The sequence below is a fragment of the Populus trichocarpa genome, chromosome 13 (genome assembly GCF_000002775.5).
Source record: "Populus trichocarpa isolate Nisqually-1 chromosome 13, P.trichocarpa_v4.1, whole genome shotgun sequence".
NCBI lineage: Eukaryota > Viridiplantae > Streptophyta > Magnoliopsida > Malpighiales > Salicaceae > Populus > Populus trichocarpa.
Window position 1 is genome coordinate 11,718,903 of NC_037297.2, and position 21,148 is coordinate 11,740,050.

Here is a 21,148-nt window from a genome sequence, read left to right on the forward strand (position 1 = left end):
TTTCTCTCTATTCTCTCTCTGTTCTTTTTCCTTGTTTTTTTTGCCCTTCTTCTCTGGTCTTTTTTTTTTCTCTGGTTTCAAAAACAATCACTCCATTTCAAACCGTCCCTTGTTTCCTTCCCTATGTTCTCTCAAACTATGTTGTTCCCTTTCTATCAATGTCCCATTTCTATAATCTCCTCTTTTCTTTTCTTTTCTTTTTCTCCTTCCAAAAACCTTTGTTTCTCGTCTATATCTGTGCCAAAATTCCCCCCTCTATTTCTAGTTCTCCCCCTGTATTTATAGGAAGCAGGGGAAGAGGGCCACCTTACCCTGTCCAAGCGCAGGGTAAGGAGGTGTGGGGCGGCTTCTGCACAGCTGCCCCAGGGCATGGTTCCCTTCTCTTTTCTTTATCATGTTGGCAGGGTATGGTGGGTATGGGTGGTGTCAGTGAGGGGTTAAGTTAGGGGAGAGAGTGAGCGGGAAAAGAAGATTTTAAAAATCTTCTTCTTCATTGCCTCTACGCACGCAGGGGAAGAAGAAGAACAATGTCATTCAAAACGGCACTGCTTTGGTTTTTTTTTTTAAAGAAAAGGAAATGAATGTGGGAATAACCTAAAAATAGGTTATGACAAATATGCTGATGAAAACACTGCTAAAAAGACATAATGGGTAGTGGTAGTATGTGGGACAATGTCAAATTTAGTAGTAGTGGTGAAATCAACAACATTGGCCTATGCGAGTAGTGACCTGATGTGAGTTTGGTCTTGGACGATGGGCAGTCCAAAACAGGTAGCAAACATAGTATATTCAATAACATAGACTAATAGTTACGCATCGGTGTTGTGGGTAGCAGTTACAACATAATGGTGGGTGGTTATGACAATTACAACAAGCCTAAATTGTAGGAGAACATGGTCAGCACATCGGAGCATGACTAGACAGACATGGGGTATGGTTAGAGATGATCTTTGATGCCACTAAGATCATGGGAAGATGGGGTAATCTGCCCATTAACTTGCTGGAAGAAAGGGCCACTATATTCACAGGGGAATATAATGGACAAGTTGCCCAAATAGTACTGTAAATGGGGGGTTCCTTTGTAACTTTCATATGCTTATTTATAAGTAGGCTAAAAGGGCCTTGACTGTGTAGCATGTAAGTTTTGTGTATAGCACACATATACATATTTGTGTATTTCCTTTGTTTTTTATATTAATAAAGTTGAAAATTTTTCCTGTATATATTGTGTACTGATTAACTACCTCTTTACTTGTGTGGTTCCGCTTGCCTACAACATGTGAGAGTGGGAAGAACCTCTTGGGTGTGAGAGACATTTAGTCGTAAGCAAACACGAGTGTAAAGTGTGAGGAAAGGATGAGTCTAGTAGGGAGCTGAACTGTCATATAGGGTTGGAAAATCTCGATTAGAAATTGACCTTGTGACACATGCCTTAGTACACTTCAAAAACAAAAGGTGTCTTTCAATCAATAAACCTTACTATAACAACATTTGTTGCAACACAATTTAACATTTTAACAACACTTATGAAAGTTGCTAAAAGGCTAGGTGTACTTACTATATCATCATTTATCATAGCAGTATCCGCCAGTTACTGGTAAAAGTCAAAATACATGCAACTAAAGATTGAATTTGTCACAACTATCTTAAAAGATGTCATTAAAAGCATATTTGTTATGGAAATACTCTAAAATGCATTACAAGGCAATTAAAATAACATAAACATAATTATACTCTTTACATATATCCATGTTTATCTACGTCTATGATGACGAGTTATGGGATGACATCATTAATAGTATGGCTTCCTAATGTCAAAGTCATCTTATCCTCTGACATAACATTTAGATGTAATGTCTCTCTAAACATATTAAGTGTTGTGTGACTCGAGTCAAACCAGCAAGATGCATAATAATGAGTAAGTGCATTATCTTTGATCTTACGAAGATTAGCAAGGTCCTCTTGACTATCCTGTTTTATTTTTCTAAATCTAATTTTCAGTAAATACAATTATTAATCCATAAATAAAACACAATTAGCATCACATATTAACTTAAAAATGTTAATATTACTTACAACATTTTGAATTCGTTATGCATGTGGTTAATACTCTATGTTATCGCATGGAAAAACCGGGTTAGTGTGATAATATATCGCGTTATACAACAATATCACTATAATATCCCACATCGGAGGGTGAGGATTTGGGGGAGGGCCTTATATGAGCATACTCACCTTGACTAGTAAGACGCGTTTTGAAGCCATGTGTGGCTGTCAAGAACAAATCCGTGAAGTTCGTGTGCCAAAGTGGACAATATCTTGCTAGTGGGGTGGGATGTTACAACCACTTTATGTATTTATCATTTAAAATAATATGTTGCACCTACAAAAAGATCTCATATCTACATGCATCTTATTGTGCCATGCAGCGTGTTGCTGGTACTTATATCATTTAGAATATGCTGCTGCCATCCAAATTGTCATATCATATGATCCGAGCAATACAACTCTATAATTTCAAAAAATATAAGTGGGACCATTACTGTCCATAAGTCACTGTCATGTGTGCATATAGGAGGAGTAACTTAAAGGTCTTCCTCCGAGTATGAATCCCATATAACCTATACCACCATTAATAATGCAATTAACTATAGATATATTTTATTTAAAAATAATTAAACTGATAATTATTAATAATGAACTAATAATGGAAATACCTTATTAGGATTTAAATCAAAGCCATTATAAAAGTAAAAGATCTCAAGAGACTTAGCTAAATAGTCAATAGGAAACAATATGTCAAAAAAGTAGAGTTCATAACAATATAGAGTTTCTTCTAAACCCACAATATAAGCTCTCATGAGATCATTCATTGACTTGTAAGTTGTAACAAGAATAGAACTTTATAGATTAGCCTCTAATAATTTTTGTTCTTTCTTTATCTTTGTATACATGGATCTAACATATTCTTTTCTGATTCTATATTTGAAGTGATGGTCAGAAGAAGGATACTAAAGTACTGTAAAGTTTTTGAATTCCCTGAACCTATTGTCTACTTTATTTTCTATCTTTTTTTCTTTGAAAATGATTTTCTCATTATTTCATATCATCCATGACAATAAAATTGATTAAACTATTAGAAGATAAAAAGAAAATTGTGTTATTAAGGTTTCAAATAATCAAATATTTTGAGAGAGTTAATTTGTGTTAGTATTTGATAAGTTTTGAAGGACAAATGATGCATATAGAAGGGAAAGGGTTTGTTGTTTTGACGCAATTAAACTTGTGTGTTTTTTAATCATACTTATCCAAGAAACTTGAATAAGACTATAATAGAGATGCAAAATATATGCACACATATATAATGCGTTTAGGTTTATATCTAAAACATTATATGTTTTTTTAACTAAGAAAGAGAGGAAAATATAGGTAACAAGTTATCATGAAAAAAAAAAAACTAATTACACATAAATAGGAATAACCTAGCATACTTAAAAGAGTTAAAGTTTCAATGATGCTAACTTACTTAATTATTAAATAATAGATTTTATTTGATTATTATGTAATGTGAAGGACTATTGTTGAGATGGTCAACAAAAATCATATATGGTATTTATTGTCATATTTATATTCCTATTATATGTAGACTCCCTATTATAGATTAGCAATAATATAGATTACCTAAAATAGATTAATAAGACTTTAGACAAGGTTGCATCTTTTTGTCCAAAAAAATTTGTCAAAAGAAGAACATTTTCTTCCTCTTTTTACATGTATTAGAACTTAGAACAAAAAAGGTTTTTAAGTTCTCAAAACTTGAAATTCAATTTTTCAATCATTAAAAGTTATCAAAATTTATTGTAGTAAATGATATATTGTGATGCATTGTTTGTCCAGGTGAGCTACATATCATCCATCCCTTTAAAAATAAAAATTAGACATTTTTGGGCTTTTTTTAAGTGCACAAGCTTGATCTACCAAACATGTTTGGCTTTTAAAAAAAAAAAAACAAATTTAAACACATGAGCCTGGCTGTGCAAACAACCATAGGCTTGCATCTATTGGCCCTTTTTTTTTAAAAAAAAAAATTGCTAAAATAAAATTGTCTTCAAATGAAACAATTATAGTTCTATTTTAAAAAATATAAGATGAAATCATACTTTTCAAATATATCACAGGCTTTTAATGTTAATGTTAATTATTATTTTATGAATAATTATATATCAGCCTCATATGAATAATTGTTGTTATTTTAATATTTCTTATAAGTATAACAAATTTCTCAAATTAATTATTCCTATATTTTCGCATACAATGCATAAATTTATCAAAGTATAACTTTTTTATTTTTTATTGAAAATTTCTTTTGAAATCCTGATTTTTTTAATAAAAAATACATGTTTTTGTATAAAAAGAAATATATAAACAAAAAAGTTTGTTTTAGCTTGAGAAACTTTTGACTAAAAATCACAAGAAAAAACATTTTTATCGTATGATAGTTTCTTGAAAAAATTTTCATGTTGAAGAATTTTTATTATTATTATGTTATGAAAATAATTTGGCATTTATGTATGGGATGGATTTACTTCGAGCCTTTTTGAAACCACATCACATGCTGAATTCAATACAATTCATAAATAAATTTGAATTTAATTAATAATCTATTATAATTCTAATATTTTAAATAAAATAGTAGATCACATAATTGAATTTAATTATGCTATTTGAAATACATGTATAATTATCAATCTTGACCCTCTGAAATTCCATTCATATAAAAGAGGCAAAAACAAATTAGAGAGGACACCCTTTAATTCAATTCAAATAAAGCCTGAAAATTATTTTTCAAAATACCCCTTTTCTTTCATTCTAAAAACTCTACAAAGCAACTTCTCATTCTACGCCAAAACCCCTGCTCTCTTTCACAACTCTTGTTCTATCACAATTTTTTCAACCAAAGCTTTAGCCCAAGAATATAAATATTTGTGGTATCATTATGAATTATTAAAATTATTAAAATTATGTTACTCATTGTCTTGTCTATTTGGTAATGTGATTTGTGTTGATTTGATATTTATTTCATTTAAGTTTTATTTGAGTAAAATGCTAGGATTTTTATTGGAATATTTCTAGAATTTTGTTTCTCAACATTCCAATGAAAAGATAATTTGATGAAAACTTTTTTTTAACAAATATATATTTTTTGAATTTTTTTTTCAATAAATGTTTTTTTAAAGAATTAATATGAGATAAGTCTATTTTTATCTTCTTATAAAAAGAAATGATTTCTGAATTAAGGGCAAAATAATCAAGCTTTCTAATTCAATTCATTTCCATGTGTATTCCAAATAATGTAATTGAATTTAATTATGTAGTGTAGTATTTTATTCAAACCATAAAAATTGTTATAGGTTATCAATTCAAATTTTCTTATGAATTAAATTTAATTCCACATGTAATTTGCTTATAAACAAGGTATAAAGAAAGCAATGGTGTTAAAAAAGATGGAAATGGAAAAGAAAAGGTGGGGTTTTTGTTTTTTTAGGGATAGAGTTATTGATGACATAAAGTTACTTTGTAGGGTTTTAGAAAGGATAAAAAATGCCAAGCATTTTTAAAATATTATTTTCAATGTTAATTTTATAAGGAAATATCGAAGCCCATCTAATTTATTTATTTTTTGCATATTTTTATGAATTAAATTCTATTTAGAATTCAAACCAATACTCTCAAAATAGTTCTAAACACAAAAAAATGATTTAACTTGTAATTTAAATTCAATTCACAGAATTCCAAATAGACTGTACATAAATTAAGTACTTTTTTCATAAATAGATAAATATTATTTATGGACTGAAATTAAAACATGTATGGTGGGGATCACATAACCCAACTTATCAAAATCATATAATATAGATATTATAAATCATAGTAAATTAAAAAAAAACTTAAAAAATAAATATTACAGACCAAGTGGCAGGTTTAAAATTTTAAAACTCGCTCAACCTCATTCAGCTTAAATATCCTATATCAACAAACTTAATTTGTTGTTATATATTAAATATTAATTCTAATTAAGCTTCAATCTATATATATATATATAAACCAACCGGAAAAAATTATAATAGATATTTATAATATCAGAGAAAAATTTAGTCTAACATAATATATTTATTGCTCAAGTTCAAAAATATTAAATAAATAAAATATTAAAAATTAAATTGGATATAATTATAATCACATACCCGATCCATTATATCATGAACCCTGTAATTCAGCCAGTTACTTCAAGTCCATAAGTATATTTTTTTTACTCAAACCAGCCACCAGTTCTGAAGAAGATGGCCTGCATAATATCTTCTTCTGCAGCTCTTTCAACTCGGTCACTTCTCTCCACGGACTCAATCCCAACTCAATCATCTCGCTCAATCAAACCCAATTCAATCTCATGGGTCTCTTCGTTTCCCTCTATAAACATCTCAATCAACAACAACCCATCCTCACTCAACAAGGTATGCACTTTCTTCTTCAATCTCTCGTTACCCTCTGTTTGTTTTCTGAGAAAGTCTTTGAAAAGGGAAACAATTTTGAATAATATGTTGAGTCTCCCATTTTTCTGCTTTTCTGTGGTTTTGGGTATTTCTTAGAGATGTTTTTGTAGTGGAGCTAGTTATACTTATAGAGAGATGGTTTAGTTTTTTCAATTCTTGAGATGCGGGGTGTGATTATATTTTCTCAATGAGTGCTAACATTTGAAGAAGAAAAGAAAATGAGATTTCAATGTGATATGCATGAGTTGCTGATGCACAATCTGCACTATTTTAGTGAAAACTGAGGATAAAGGGAAATGGAAAAGGTCTTAACTTTATGATTTTAGTGACCCCAAGTCCCAATTTTTAAGTTTTGATATAGTAGTAGGAGCAGGTCAACTCCATCAGAAATCATTTGATTTTATAGAAAATTAGATTGGTTGTGTTCTAATCTTACACAACTTTCGGTAGTAGAAGATGAAAGAACACGCTAGTTTCTCAATGAATTCTTACGGCTGAAAAATTGTTAGAAAACAGTTATTACTTGCTTGTAACTTCTCACTATTAGTACGGTAGCTGACACCAGGAATGCTCCTGATCCTAAAGGACATACTCGTTGCAGTGATATATAATGTAGCTACCCTCGTTTGTGTAATCATCTTGTTCATTTTTTCTTTATTAAACTATGGCTACTGCTTTATATTAAAAAAACAAAAACAAAAACAAAAGAAAAAAGCATGGCACTTGCTTCTCCATGTTGATGCATTAGACATTGATGCCTGTCCTAGTACGGTGAAGGCAAAAGAATATTTTAGTAGTTCTTGTTCCTAATATGTTTTCATTTATAGTTCTATTGTTTTGTAGCTATTCAGGTCATGGCTTAGATGTGATTTGCAGCCACCATGGAGAAAATGCTACAGATTAATATCCTATCAATCGACATTGATCTTCCTCTTTTCTGTTTTTGCGAATGAAATTTTGATTCATTGTTTCACCTCTGAATTTCTCCACAAAGCATTAAAATATGGTTTTTGTATTAATGCATCTACCTTTGATCACCTTAAATAGAACTCAATGCTATTTATGATCTTCCCTGGAACTGTATTTCGCATCCTAACAGTCAACAGAAGAGTTACAGAAATTTGAGGTTTAGTGTCACGTGTGATAGTTTTTTGTGGTAATTATTATTGTTGGTCGTGCATTACTTTTATGGAATCCTCTGAATTGCTTGAACCTAGAGGTTCCCAGTCATCTTTAGAGCAGAAATTAGTGTTGTTTCAGATGACCTTTCGAGGAAGAAACTTTCTCTGATATTTGTTACTGAAATCTGCAGAATTCTTTCATTCAAGCTGCGTGGACCAGAAGATCTCGAGGTGAACTTGAGAAGAAACCTAACAAAAAATCTTGGAAACAGAGGACAGAAATGTATATGAAGCCATTCTTACTAAATGTTTTCTTTTCAAGGAAATTTATTCAGGCAAAAGTGATGCACCGAGGAACAAGTAAAGTGATATCAGTTGCTACTACAAATGCCAAGGATCTTAGACACAGTTTACCATCACTCACAGATCACAATGCCTGTAGAATTGTAGGGAAGCTTATTGCTGAGAGATCCAAGGAAGCTGATGTGTATGCAATGTCATATGAACCTCGAAAGGATGAGCGGATTGAAGGTAAACTTGGAATTGTTATTGATACTATTAAGGAGAATGGGATCATATTTGTTTGAGCATATTATTACTTGCAGGTTTTGTTGTTGTAAATGACATTGGAATCTAACAATGATCTTTTTTCTAACATGTCTAATAGAAGATTTCCCATGGAATTCTCTGGTCTTCTCTGCATTAGCATGCTTGCTTCATTGATGTTCAGTTAAGGAATTTTAGCTTTATGCAATTGAATTTTCAGTTGTTACAAACCAAATCATTACTCGGCTTAGTCAGACTTTTGGCTTCCATAAAGTTCTGGAAATGACTGCACCTGCAGCGTGTTTACTATTTAACAGAAACACTTGATCCAAGCAATTGTCTATGGCTGAATTTTGGTGTTTTAACTTGTAGTCTATACATCTTGAACGTTATTTGAAGCTTTCCCCTCCATAGACGTGTTACTTTTCCATCCAAAGCTAACTCAGTATTTTCTTTTTGAAAATGCAGATGCATAAGTTCGCTACTGTTTTAGAAGTCTGCTAGCTTACTTTACTTTATTCATCTCATCAGCTTTACTTGGATGTGCATTAATGTCCAAGCCTCTTCTATTTCGCTTCTTGTTCTGCAGCATTAAATCCTTCATACATTTTAATGAATGGAGAATGATGCATGATGAAGTTACTACCTGGTGTGGAATTGTTCAATGGAAAGAATTAGTCAATCTAATATATATAAGCGGCAAATTTCATGCTGTTTTTTCTCCTGTTTTATGTTTTTCATTAGTGGGGCTTTTTCTCTTTTTTTTAATTTTTCCATTTCATCCTTGTTTATGATGGAGCCTATTAGCCAATTCAGAAATTCAAGTTTTAGGTCCTGAAGAAGAATATGTTTGGGTTTTATTAGCTTAATGTCATCCTGAATAGTGTATTTGATTAATGACCTTGGTGCTGTTTTTTTTGGCTTAAAAATCAACACCCAATCGAATTTCTTGCGATCTCCAAACGAACAGAGTAAAGAAGAGAAGAAAACCTGAAATCACAAGCAAGCACCTGAATGCATATTAACAAGGACACCAAGATCTTCAGCTACTAACATAAGATTTGCGCATTTAATCAGGCACCCGATTCTTGTATCAGAATTCTAATGAAGATCAATAGGAGGTATAATCCCATTCAACCAGAGATTTCAATAGCCTTGATATCAGGTTTCTTAACGTCCTCCTTAGGCACAGTCACAGCAAGAACCTCATTCTCCCCCTATTTCTCCGGCTACTACGCTCGACACGATGCCGTGTCTTATTCTTGTCTTCCTTCTCCACATTCCTCTCCCTACTTATCTGAAGCACCTTACCATCCTTAATTTCCACCCTCACTTGCTCCTTTTTAAGACCAGGAAGATCTGCGTTGAAAACATGGGCTTCCGGGGTCTCCTTCCAGTCAATGTGAATGTTGGGAAATGCTGAGTTTTCATGAGAGACAAGTGAATTAGATGAAGGAAAAGAGAAGTCCTTGAAGGGACCCCAAGTGAAGGGATCAAAGATGGTGCCTCATCGGCTGTCAAAGAAGCATGGAATCATTGCCATCTTTTTGAACACTGGCTGTCTTGTTTGCTGCTTTTTGTTTATGGTTCTGGATGTCGAGGAAAGGGAGATAGGTTTGGTATTTTGTAGGAAGTAAGGAGACACCTGGTACTATATAGGACAATCTCTTTATGAAATGATGGACCAAAGTTTCCTATGTAGTTTTCATAGATCTAGATAAACAGAAAACAATTTAATGGACAACAATGCTTAAGAAAGGAAGGAGCATCTACGAGATACTAAAGCTACTAATTGCCATTAGATCCAAGACTTTTTTCTCTGAGGCCATATAATTGTTTTGTTCCAAAATTTTCTTTTTTTAGTGCAATCCTCTTTTTATTTGTTTTGGGTTTCATTTGAGGCTATAAAATTTACCTTGTATTACTGGTTTATCAATGAAATGTCTTTTTTTATATAAAAAAAAAATGTGGTATTTTGATATTAGCATTATATGTTAAATAATAACGTGGATTTTATAGGGCAAAAGATCTGCTCACTTTTTACTAAGCAATTTAAACAGTAATTGATAAGGATGAGTAAAAAAACTGAAAAATCAAGAAAACCGAGAAAACCGATTCAAACCGAAAAAACCGAGCCAAACCGGTTTGAACCGGTTTTGGTCCTAAAAAACAAACCAAACCGAACCAAAACCGGTCGGTTTGACCCGGTTTCGGTTCGGTTTCGGTTTTTTTTAAAAAAAAATTTGATTTGGTTATTTTTTTTTATAAAAACCAAACCGAACAAAAAATAATTACCCCTACCCCTAGTAATTGAAAAGAATATTTAATTTTCTCCCTGTTGAATATTATATGGAGGCTCCTCAACGCTAATTTTTTTTTGAATGTTGTTCAAGAAAAAATGTTTCATAGCCTAATAAATCAACTTTTTTTTTTTTTTTAGTATTAGGATAAACATAGCTCTTGGTTGACAAGTGCTCATAATCAGGAACCTATTGATAGGAATTAGGTAGATTTTTAGAACAAACATGAACAATTTTAAATAGTTGATTTGATGGTTAAGAAAGTTTATTCTCCTTTTTAATTGTTCAAATTTTAAGGCCAATATCTAGAAAATTGTATTCCTTTAAATTATTGGGTCATGGATGTATCCTAAAAATCATTTGAAGAAAAGAGAGTGTATATATATATATATATATATATGACTAGACACTTGTCACTAGGAAAGCAAATCCAACATTGCTCTTAGGGTACGATTATGAGTGTAGTATGGTGTGGTTGAAATTATATTTTATTTTAATTATAACGAGATGACATGTTCGCGGGTTTATAAAACAAATGTTGTATAATTATACGATAAAATTTAAGAAAAACTACAAGATAAGGTTAATCCTATCAGAAATTTGAGAAAAACTACAAGTGACTAGACACTTGTCACTAGGAAAGCAAATCCAACATTACAAGATAAGGTTAATGAAAGATTATTAACTTTCTTATCAGAATTTTTGTTTTGGAGCTATTTGGTCTAACAATGAAGAGTTTGTTTTGCAGGTAGAGGAGAACATTGTGATTACTAACTCTGCACCAATAACCACTAATATTCCGTACCCACTAACTATACAAAATGAAATATTTCAATATTAGGAATAGATATCATATATATATGGGTTATGTTTAGCTTATAAGCAATGATTGGTTACATAATCCTGCAGTGTGTTGCATAAGGAACAAACTTGAGAAATTGTTACGTATTTATTATCAATTGTATGGTGAGTACGTTCTTGCTTATGATCAGTAGACAATATATGTTTTTGTTTGATTACAAGAAATTAATTGTTGTGTTTGCATTTTACTTTCTCCTTTCCTATTACGAATTTATCAAGTACAATTTATTAGAAAAAAGCATTGTCTAATAGCAATTTCAATCTCAGTGTTTTGTGAGGAAAACTATAGGACTTTTTCCAATAAAATAAAATAAAAAACCATTTAGAGAAATATTGAAGCAATCCACAGTGTTTTGTGAGAAAAACTACAACGCTTTCCTCATATGATTTAGCTTTATTGTAATTATAATTCTTAACCAACTCAATATTCAAAAAAAAATTGACAAAGATAATTTTGGAAAAAATCATAAAAAAAATCACATAGGAAAACACTGCAACAATTCACAGTGTTTTAAAGAAAAAAATTACAAAACTAAATTCTTAATCAGCTCAATATTAAAAAAAAAAAAACAATAGAGACAATTTCAGAAAAAAAAAATAACAAAACAAACACCAAAAAAAAATTGTAAAGTAAAATAAAAAATTTTAACCAGGTCAATATTTAAAAAGTAAAATAAAAAAATAATTTTGAAAAAAACAAAAGAAAAAATAAATGAAAAAAAAAAGAAAAAATAGGAAAGTTGAAAAAAAAAGTAATTTTGTAAAAACAAATTGAAAAAAAAGGAAAAAAAATGAAAAAAAAATGAAAAAAAGGGAAAAGTTAGAAAAAAAAAAGAAAGAGAAAAGCACCGTGGATTACTGTTGTAATCCATATTGTTTTGTGTGTGGGGGAACAGTGATTCCTCCACACCATTTAGAATATGTTGTAATTTTGAAAATGTTTGATTAAAAATATGTTTGTTTTAAAGTTTTAAAAGTTTTTTAAAAAATTAATATTTTTAATTTTTTAATTTGCTTTAACTTAATTTATTTTAATATTTTCATATCGTTTTGATATGTTGATATCAACAATAATTTTTAAAAAATAAAAAATATATATATTATTTTGATGATTTTTTAAGTAAAAAAATACTTTGAAAAACAATCACTATTACACTTCCAGATATGCATTAAATCAACCCATGCAACTATTTTACATGGATCATATTAAAAATTTATACTATAATCTGTAGTTTTACATCTACAAAAATTACTGAACGTCAATCACACACTTACTGTAAAGAAATGTAAATATGGATATGATTTATTTTTCATTATGTATTACAATCAATTGTAGTAAAAATAATAATGCACTGGCATAATTTTCTACGGATGTCACGTCATGGTAAAGATTTTTCCACAGGATGGATATCATATCATGTCAAGTAGTCAGCTATGTGTCAGCTTATATTAAGCTCCATCACATATTTCCCTACCACACTAACGTCAAGCACCATGAAGAATTATGCATCTGTTAATAAATAAATAAATAAATATTAACATTATTTGTTTAATAAATAAATAAGTTTTTTTCCTTCTTTTTAAAATGATTTTTTTTTAAATTCTTCATTTAATATTTTATTAACTAAAAATTAAATTTTATGATTTTTGTTTCTAGCTACGTAATTATATCAATCTTGTGACTTGAATTACAGGTTTGATGGATTGACTCGAGTCGACTTTTTTTAGTTATTTTTTAAATTATTTTTTTATAATTTTATTATAAAATATTGGATTGGTCGAGAATTGTTCTTCATAATTTTTTTATTTGTTTTTTATAAAGTTATCTCTGACTCATAACTCGAGTCACGGATTTGGCTGACTACGTGGATTGACTCGGGTTATTTTCTTTTTTTTAATTGATTTTTTTTTCAATTTCTTGTTTCAACGTTAAATTGATTGAGAATTGATTTTTATTTATTTATTTATTTTTCAAAGGCTTATCCTGGTTTCATGATCCAATTCTCAGGTTTGACAGGTTAACCTGGATTGACTTGGATCTTTTTTTCTATTTGATTTATTTTTTCAATTTCATACTTCTAACATTGGGTTCATTGTGAATTAGACTTCACAATTTATTTTGATTTGCTTTCTGTAAAGTTATTGTGATCTCATGACTATGGTTACGGATTTGACAGATTAACCCAGGTTGATACAAGTTGATCTAATATGTTGTCATCTCAATATTTGAAAAATAAAGATGTCGACTTCATTTTTTCTAGTTAAACTACTTGTTTATCAATCATCGAGTTTTTTATGGACTTGCCAAGTTAGTTGTGTCAAATCAGATCAACCCCACATAATTTAATATTTGTTTTTCTTTTTTATTACTATTTTTTATTTCATCATTCAACATTGAGTTGGTTAGAAATTAGGCTTCGTGACTTTTTTTATTTTCTTTTTATGAGGTTATATCTATCTCATGACCTGGGTTGTGGATTTGACAAATTATCTTGAGTTGACTTAAGTAGTTTTTTGTGTCATTTTTTAATTTAATTTTTTTTTAATTTCATCTTTCAACATTTGGTTGATTAGGAATTGACTTTCATAATTTATTTTGATTTACTTTCTATAGGGTTATCATAATCTCATGATTCGAGTCGTAGATTTGTTAGGTTAACCCGGGTCGATCCATTATATTGCACTCTTAATATGTATAAAAAATGTCATATAACATGTCTCTATATCAATATTTAAAAAAAAAAACAATGTCCAATATATATAATATTTTGAGTTTATGATTAATTTTTTTTAATAAAAAACACATTATCAATGTTTGGATAATTTTTTTCACATTATAAAAATTATTATGACCCGTAATGCAGGAGTAGGCTATGATATAGGATTTTTACTTGTTTATTTTTTAATAGAGAGGATAGTTTTGTTTCCAAAAAAAATTGCTAGTATTTTTTTGTTATATTAGAAAGGTTATTCTACAGAATTTCAAAATCACTCTATGTTAAAGAATTATCTCAACCCAAAAGCTTAAGTTGTTAGGTAAGGTCCCAAGATATGATTTATATTATTCTCTAACACACTCCCTCAAGTGAAAGCCTTTTGAACTTGTGCTTGTGCTTAATTTTTATCAAATAAATAGGGATAGTGAGATTCGAACTCGTGACCGCTTGGTCATCAAGACTCTGATACCATGTCAAAGAACTATCTCAACCCAAAAGGTTAAGCTGTTAGGTAAAGTCCCAAGATATGATTTATATTATTCTCTAACACCTTCTAAATATTATTTAAAAAAAAAACAAATTCTTAGCAACAATCATGATTATCTATTTTATTTCCCCTTTTCATTTTTGTAGTTTTGGTAGAAATTTGATTTTTTATTCTTTGGTATCAATGAAAAAAATTAAAAAAGTAAAATTAGAAGTAAAAACATTGTCATTCTTTGTTTACAAGAGTACCATTGAGCAACTTATTGGTATTAAATAGCTCAATTTTGATTGAGATCTATGTTGAAACTTAGAAAAGTTTGTATATTGATGTTTAGTTTAAGTAGATATAATTTGTATAATATAAGGCTAAAGATTAGTTTAATACTATGGGATGTAACAAAGATATGTAAAAAATAATTAGCACAAACATAAAAATCAGAAAATAACTTTCTAAGTTTAAAGATCAAAACTATAATCTTATGAACAAAGTATTCATGAAATAATTATATACAAAATATCTTAAATAGATTATAAAGAATTATTATATTGCAGTCAAAGATTGTATTCTTAGTTGGTAGGGTTTTATTCCTCATCATTTAATACAAACCAATTAAGTGCAATCAACCTCCTAGAACTCAAACATCAGCACCTTAATTAGTTCCTCTACTAATCAAAACTCATGAACTAGAAAAATAAACTCAAAAACTCATTGTCATTCTTTTTATATATAATTTTTCAAAAAAATATTTTCAGGAAAATATATATATTCTAAAAATTTCTCAAAAGAACTTGTGATTTTATTTTCTCTAAGGGAATTTTTTTAAAAAAAGAATAAGATACAGTCTAGAAATATTTTGAATGAGTCATGAACCTGGTTTTTAAATATTCAAAACAAATTAACACCTTCTGATTTAATTTGAGAGAAAATCAAGGGTTTAATTGAAAATATAATTGAAGAAAAATATCAAAATTGATTAAAATTGGAAGGATTAAGGAATCAAGGACTAGAATGATGAGTTGGAAATCCTATTTATTCATCAATAGACTTGATTGAAGCAATAATTTTGATTTAATAACTAATCAAATCCTAATTTAAAGAAATTACAGTTTAGGAACGAGGATGTGAAAGGGAAAGGACTTGGAGGTGCTAATGGATTTTGGCCAGGGATCCAATTGAAAGAGAACTTTAGGGTTTTGTTCAATTTGACCTTAATCGCATGAATCATAAGTGTTAAAGGACTATAGTGAAAATGCTTTTAAAATTAGGTATCATTATAAACACCTTAAGCAATGTATTTATACCCTTTTGTCTTCTTCCCTGGCCATTTCTTTGAAAAGAAACCTTAACCTTATCTCTTTTTCTCTCTCTCTCTATAAGAGGCTCACAACATGATTCATTAACATTGTTTGAAAGACTAATTCATTAACATTGTTTGAAAGACTATCACATGTCATAAACCTCAATTAGGAGTAACTTACTAGTGTGCAATCATTCATCAATTGTTTCTAGAATAAATAAGCCACAACAAGATGTTATTCTAGCATCACTCAAGAATGACAATATGATCTTAACCTCATTTAGGATAGAGTTTAACTCAACCAATCTCTTTTCACCTTTAAGTCTAACCTCTAGTTTTAAGGCGACCTTTGGACTATAGGTTTCCATTCACCAATATAGGTAGACCATTAACACATAGACATATTAAATATATTAGGAATAAAAGGATAAATAACAAAGTAATTTACCTTAGGTATGATATTTTAGGGTGATAATATCTTTTATATAACATAACTAGCCCCCTGTCTATAATTCTGAAAGACTAGTTATGGTTTCTAATGACTATAATATTACGTGGCGGCTTTTTCACATCTCATTCTCTCTATAGACCTTTCCCCCTATCTTTATGCAAAACTTAGAGAGAGAAAAAAGAGTGGTCATCATGATGTTAGGTGTGACAATTTCTCTAAGAAAAACTTGAACTTAAACTCTAGAATGACTAAAGAAAAACATATAAGAAATGCTGGAAAAACAAAGGAAAGAAAGGTAGAAGAGTTATTGCCCAGTGTGTAGATCATCCTTGTAACCCTTGTTTACATTAGTTTTTGAAACCAAAATTATAAATAATTAATTCCTGCTATTTGCCTTAATTACCTTCCATAAAAAACATAAAACCTGACATTTTTTGCCTTAAAAATATATGTTTTTCTTTGAAAATAAACTATTCAAGAAACGAAAGATGAATGTTCAAACATTTTGTTCATAGAATGACTTTAAAAATAATCTTTAAAGGTGTAATAAGTATTTTTTACAATAAATCCATGCCATAACCCAATCCTAACCAAGCCCTAAGCCCTAAGACTTGAGATTCAAGCCCATGTCATGACGAGTTAAGCAAACAAAAGTGTATGACATAATCCTATAACCTACTAGCCCTAGGGCCTTTCCTTTATAAGAACTTTGGTGATATACATGTTCAATTTCAACTCTTTAATTGTCTATAATACAACTTATCAAAAATATTTTTATCTTTCAATATGCGATTGAGGGTTCTTAGGTTTACAAAACATGTCAACCTAGGGTTTTTTAAGATTAATTTCTCATTCACTCATAATATATTTAAAAAAAGTTAATGTTGCATGTGAAAGTATTTTTGTTACAAAATAAAACTCAACATAAATGGACCTCACTTGTACTTTGGCTTAAAATGTGCCTGTTGACTATGTTTCTAAATTAAATTTCTAACAATCCCTACATGAAAGGAAATTTCCTAACCATTATATAAATAATTGAACATTTGTAGAGTGATAATTACTTGGTGGAACACCATATCAAAATAAGTAGCTTTTATCTTTGAATCTTAGTTAAATATTATCGAATTTACTTGATTAATTAGTGAAGACGACGTTTTGAACTATTCAATTTTTTATGTAAACCAAGATAACAGTACTCATTTTAACCTTAAATATTTTTTAGTTTTATGAGCACTTTAAAGAATACAACATTTCATTATTCTAAAAAAAAATATTTATCACTCATATAGGTAATATTTTATTAAAAGTATTTTGTTACACTTCCCTTGGTAGACCAAGATATAAGATTATTAAGAGTAAGGCTCACCCTTATCACGTTATAGCTAATACCTTTTTTTATCATAAGAATAATAAGGAAAAATTATTTTGAGTGCTACTAAGAATGTTGCATCAGTTAGTTTTTCCTTTAAATCTAGATATTAGGATATCTAGTCAATTAGGTAGGGTTACCATCTTGATACTCTTTCTCCTTTACAGATTTTATGATCATTCTCCTCGATGAACTATACACAAGCTCTTCTATTAAAATTTTAGTGAGTAGATCCACAATATTTTTTTTTGACTTTACATAGTCAATGAAAATAACCTCATTCAAGAATAAATGTTTAATATTATTATGTTTATAACGTATATATCTAAACATATCATTCTACATGCTACTTTGTTCTCTTATAATTATTGATTGATTATCGTAATGGATATAAATTACTAGTTTGACTTAGGCCAACATGGAATATCTTATAAGAAATTCAAAGTCATTTGTTTCCTCTCCATCTTTATCAAGAGCAATAAATTTTGATTCCATCATGGATTTTATGATACATGGTTGTACTTTCAGTCTAAAGCTTCTCATAGTGTCTTTGTACTCTTTATTGAAGTAAACACATCATATAATATATTTTCCAATCCATTTAAGATATGGTTCTTGCATATAATATCATCATAATTCTATGTGTCCATGGCTTTCATCATAGTGAGATTAGATTTATTATTTGACAGCTTTGGAGCTCTTTTAGGCAAGAATTTTGTAATGTTAAAGGTGACTAGATAAAACATCTTCCGTGTTTACCTCTTAAAGTTTAATTCATTGATTTTTCAAGTTTTTTATATACTATGTATAACAGAAGGCGACAATGTCATGTTAAATTAATATTTGTCAAAACAACATTGGTTATAGTAACCATCTTTTCTTTTAAGTTAAAGTCATGATAGTTTTCTATACAAACTATTGCCAAAGATTTATAATTAAAATTTGGCTCTACACATGCAAGTACCAAACATATTTAAATTTGTAAGAAAAAAATCAACAATTTAACAAAATAATTGGAATTATGAGCAATTAATTTTTTAGTTCAATTTCTTATAAAATCATACTACATGCAAATATAGTTTTATAAAAACAAAAAAAATACAAGTCAATAACAAACTAAATATAAAAAAATTAAAACAAGTTACTAACAAACACATAATATATTAAAAACAAACTTGTAACCAAATACAATAATTTTTATAAGTTTAATAATTATTATAAATTATTTAGTATACTTACTTTGTATCCTTTGTTATTAGCTCTATTACTTGTCAAAGATTGTATGCTCCTCACTTAGTGCAAAAGAATTGATTGCAATCAACCTCATATGATTCCAACAACACTACATTGATTAGTTATCCTATTAATTAAGGTCCACATACTAGGAAGGCCTAAAAATCACTCTATAAAAAAACTTAGAACTTAAATTCTAAAATGACTAAAGAAAAACATGGCAAAAGTGTTGAAAAAACAAAGAAGAGAAAGACAGAAGAGTTAATGCTCAGTGTACAGAATATCTTCCTTTTATCCTTTTTTTATACTATGTTTTAAAACCAAAATTGATGCAAAATTATTTTTTGTTATTTTACCTTAATTACTTGCTATAACAAAATAAAAACATGATAGTTTTTTTTCCTTAAAAGTAGACATTTTTTCTTTTAAAATAAACTATTTAGGAAGAAAAAAATGATTGCATGGACATTTTGTTCATGAGCTTTAAAGGCCTAAAAAGTATTTTAAACCTAATCCCTAGACCCGTGCTCGAGCTATGTCGAGTTGGGAGCATGCTCACGTGTAGCCTAATCTCAAATTCTTAACTTTTTAACATTTCACTACATAAGCTACAAGGGAATTTTGTAATCTCTTAATGTATAAAGTTATTTGAGATCAATTTTTTATTTATTCATAATTTATTTTATAATTTATTTTAAATAAGATAATGTTTTATGTTAAAGTATTTTTTATCAAAGAACAATTTTCAACAGAACATCAACCCTAAAAGTGAGCTAACTTTATTTTTAATTTAACCTTTAATGTATCACTTAAATATGTTTTTAAAATAATTTTCTACGACAGAAAAGATCACAAGAAGAATTTTTTTTAAAAAAAAGGGCAGATAAATTAACAACTACAACCATAATCTTGTATATAGTATATACTTTGCGAGTGTCGGTGGTTTGGATATTGAATTTGTGAGAATATATAGATTATCCCAATTATTCATAAATATACAGTAAATCTCCAGCCACAAACAACACGCTGAGCTTAAAAGGAAGAGCAAATTATCATTGCTTACATGAATGCTAGCGGATTTCATTTGGAAAACACTGCTGTAGTGCCTTTATAGTCTCAAACAAGAATCATTGCAGTGTTGAGGTCTTGTTTACACATGAAACAAAAATATGTTCAGACCTTTTAATTGAAAATCACGAAAAAAAGAAGTCCAAATTAATATAACTTTGAAAATATTAGCCGTCCCTACTTATGAATGAGTTAATCATATGCATACTTGTTTGTTCCAAAGAAAAGCTGAAAAAGATGCTTATTCACATGATTTTGTCGAAAACAAAATTTATATTATTGCGGAAAAAAGAAGAAGCAAGAATCATTAAAACATAGTTTTTTTAAGAAATTAAAAAATATATTTTTTATTTAATATGATTTTTTAATTGTTTTGATGTTAAGAATAACTTTTAAAAAATAAAAAATATTATTTTGATTAGTTTCATGTAATTAATTTTCCAAACACCCCAAAAATGCATGTAATTTAATTAACTTCCCTACCACTTGCACCGAGGAATGGATATAGGAAAACAAATGGGTGAATGGGTGAATTTTTTTAATTCTTTTGAACAGAAGGGGAAAAAATAAATAATAAAATATCATAGTTTTAATTAACATTGCTTAAAATTGAGTTTTGGGCACCCTTGGAAAAACCTTCGTCAAAGAGAAATTCAATGAATATATTATTTTTTAAATTCAATCATTTGAATTAATAGAGTCCAGGGTTACAAAAAGAAGGGATTCACGGATTTAAATTCTTAAAAATGCTCATGTAAATCAATTAATCTAAATTAATAAAATAATATTTTTTTATTAAAATAAGATTTATTTTATATATATAAAAAATACTCATAAAAAACGACAGGTCAACCTGGTTTAATGGCTGTGCATGAAAAGACATTGAGCAAATAAAAATGGTGATAAATATATTTACGAGCCACATTTGGTGATATAATAAAATACGTGGATTTATTGATAGTCAAATTGTGTATTAAATTAAAAATATTATTATTATTGAATGGAATGGCAAGCGCAGGAGTAGTTGATGGAAAATCTGATCAAGTTGTCAGTAACGAGAAAGTGTAATGGAGGGGGTGGTGGTGGTGGGGGTGGAGCGCTGCCCTCTCCTCTTCCTCTTCTTCCCCGTCCTCTGTACCTTGAA

The 21,148-nt window shown here is 29.1% G+C and overlaps 1 protein-coding gene and 1 pseudogene across 6 annotated transcripts; one reads left to right on the top strand and one right to left on the bottom strand.

The window, feature by feature from the left end:
• The first annotated feature begins 6,270 nt into the window (after window positions 1–6,270).
• LOC18104417 (uncharacterized) lies at window positions 6,271–8,943 on the top strand. 6 transcript variants are annotated; one of them, XM_024583293.2, is made up of 4 exons: window positions 6,271–6,512; window positions 7,864–8,203; window positions 8,340–8,401; window positions 8,687–8,943. In XM_024583293.2, the coding sequence occupies exons 1-3, from the start codon at window positions 6,342–6,344 to the stop codon at window positions 8,393–8,395; spliced, it is 567 nt and encodes a 188-aa protein (XP_024439061.1). In that variant the 5' UTR covers window positions 6,271–6,341; the 3' UTR covers window positions 8,396–8,401; window positions 8,687–8,943. The 6 variants fall into 6 exon arrangements, with proteins under 6 accessions (XP_024439061.1, XP_024439063.1, XP_024439060.1 ...); XM_024583295.2 differs by having other exon boundaries at window positions 8,343–8,401; XM_024583292.2 differs by lacking the exon at window positions 8,687–8,943 and having other exon boundaries at window positions 8,340–8,646.
• Window positions 8,944–9,140: 197 nt separating this feature from the next.
• Window positions 9,141–9,990, bottom strand: LOC18104418 (17.3 kDa class I heat shock protein-like; annotated as a pseudogene).
• Window positions 9,991–21,148: the final 11,158 nt, after the last annotated feature.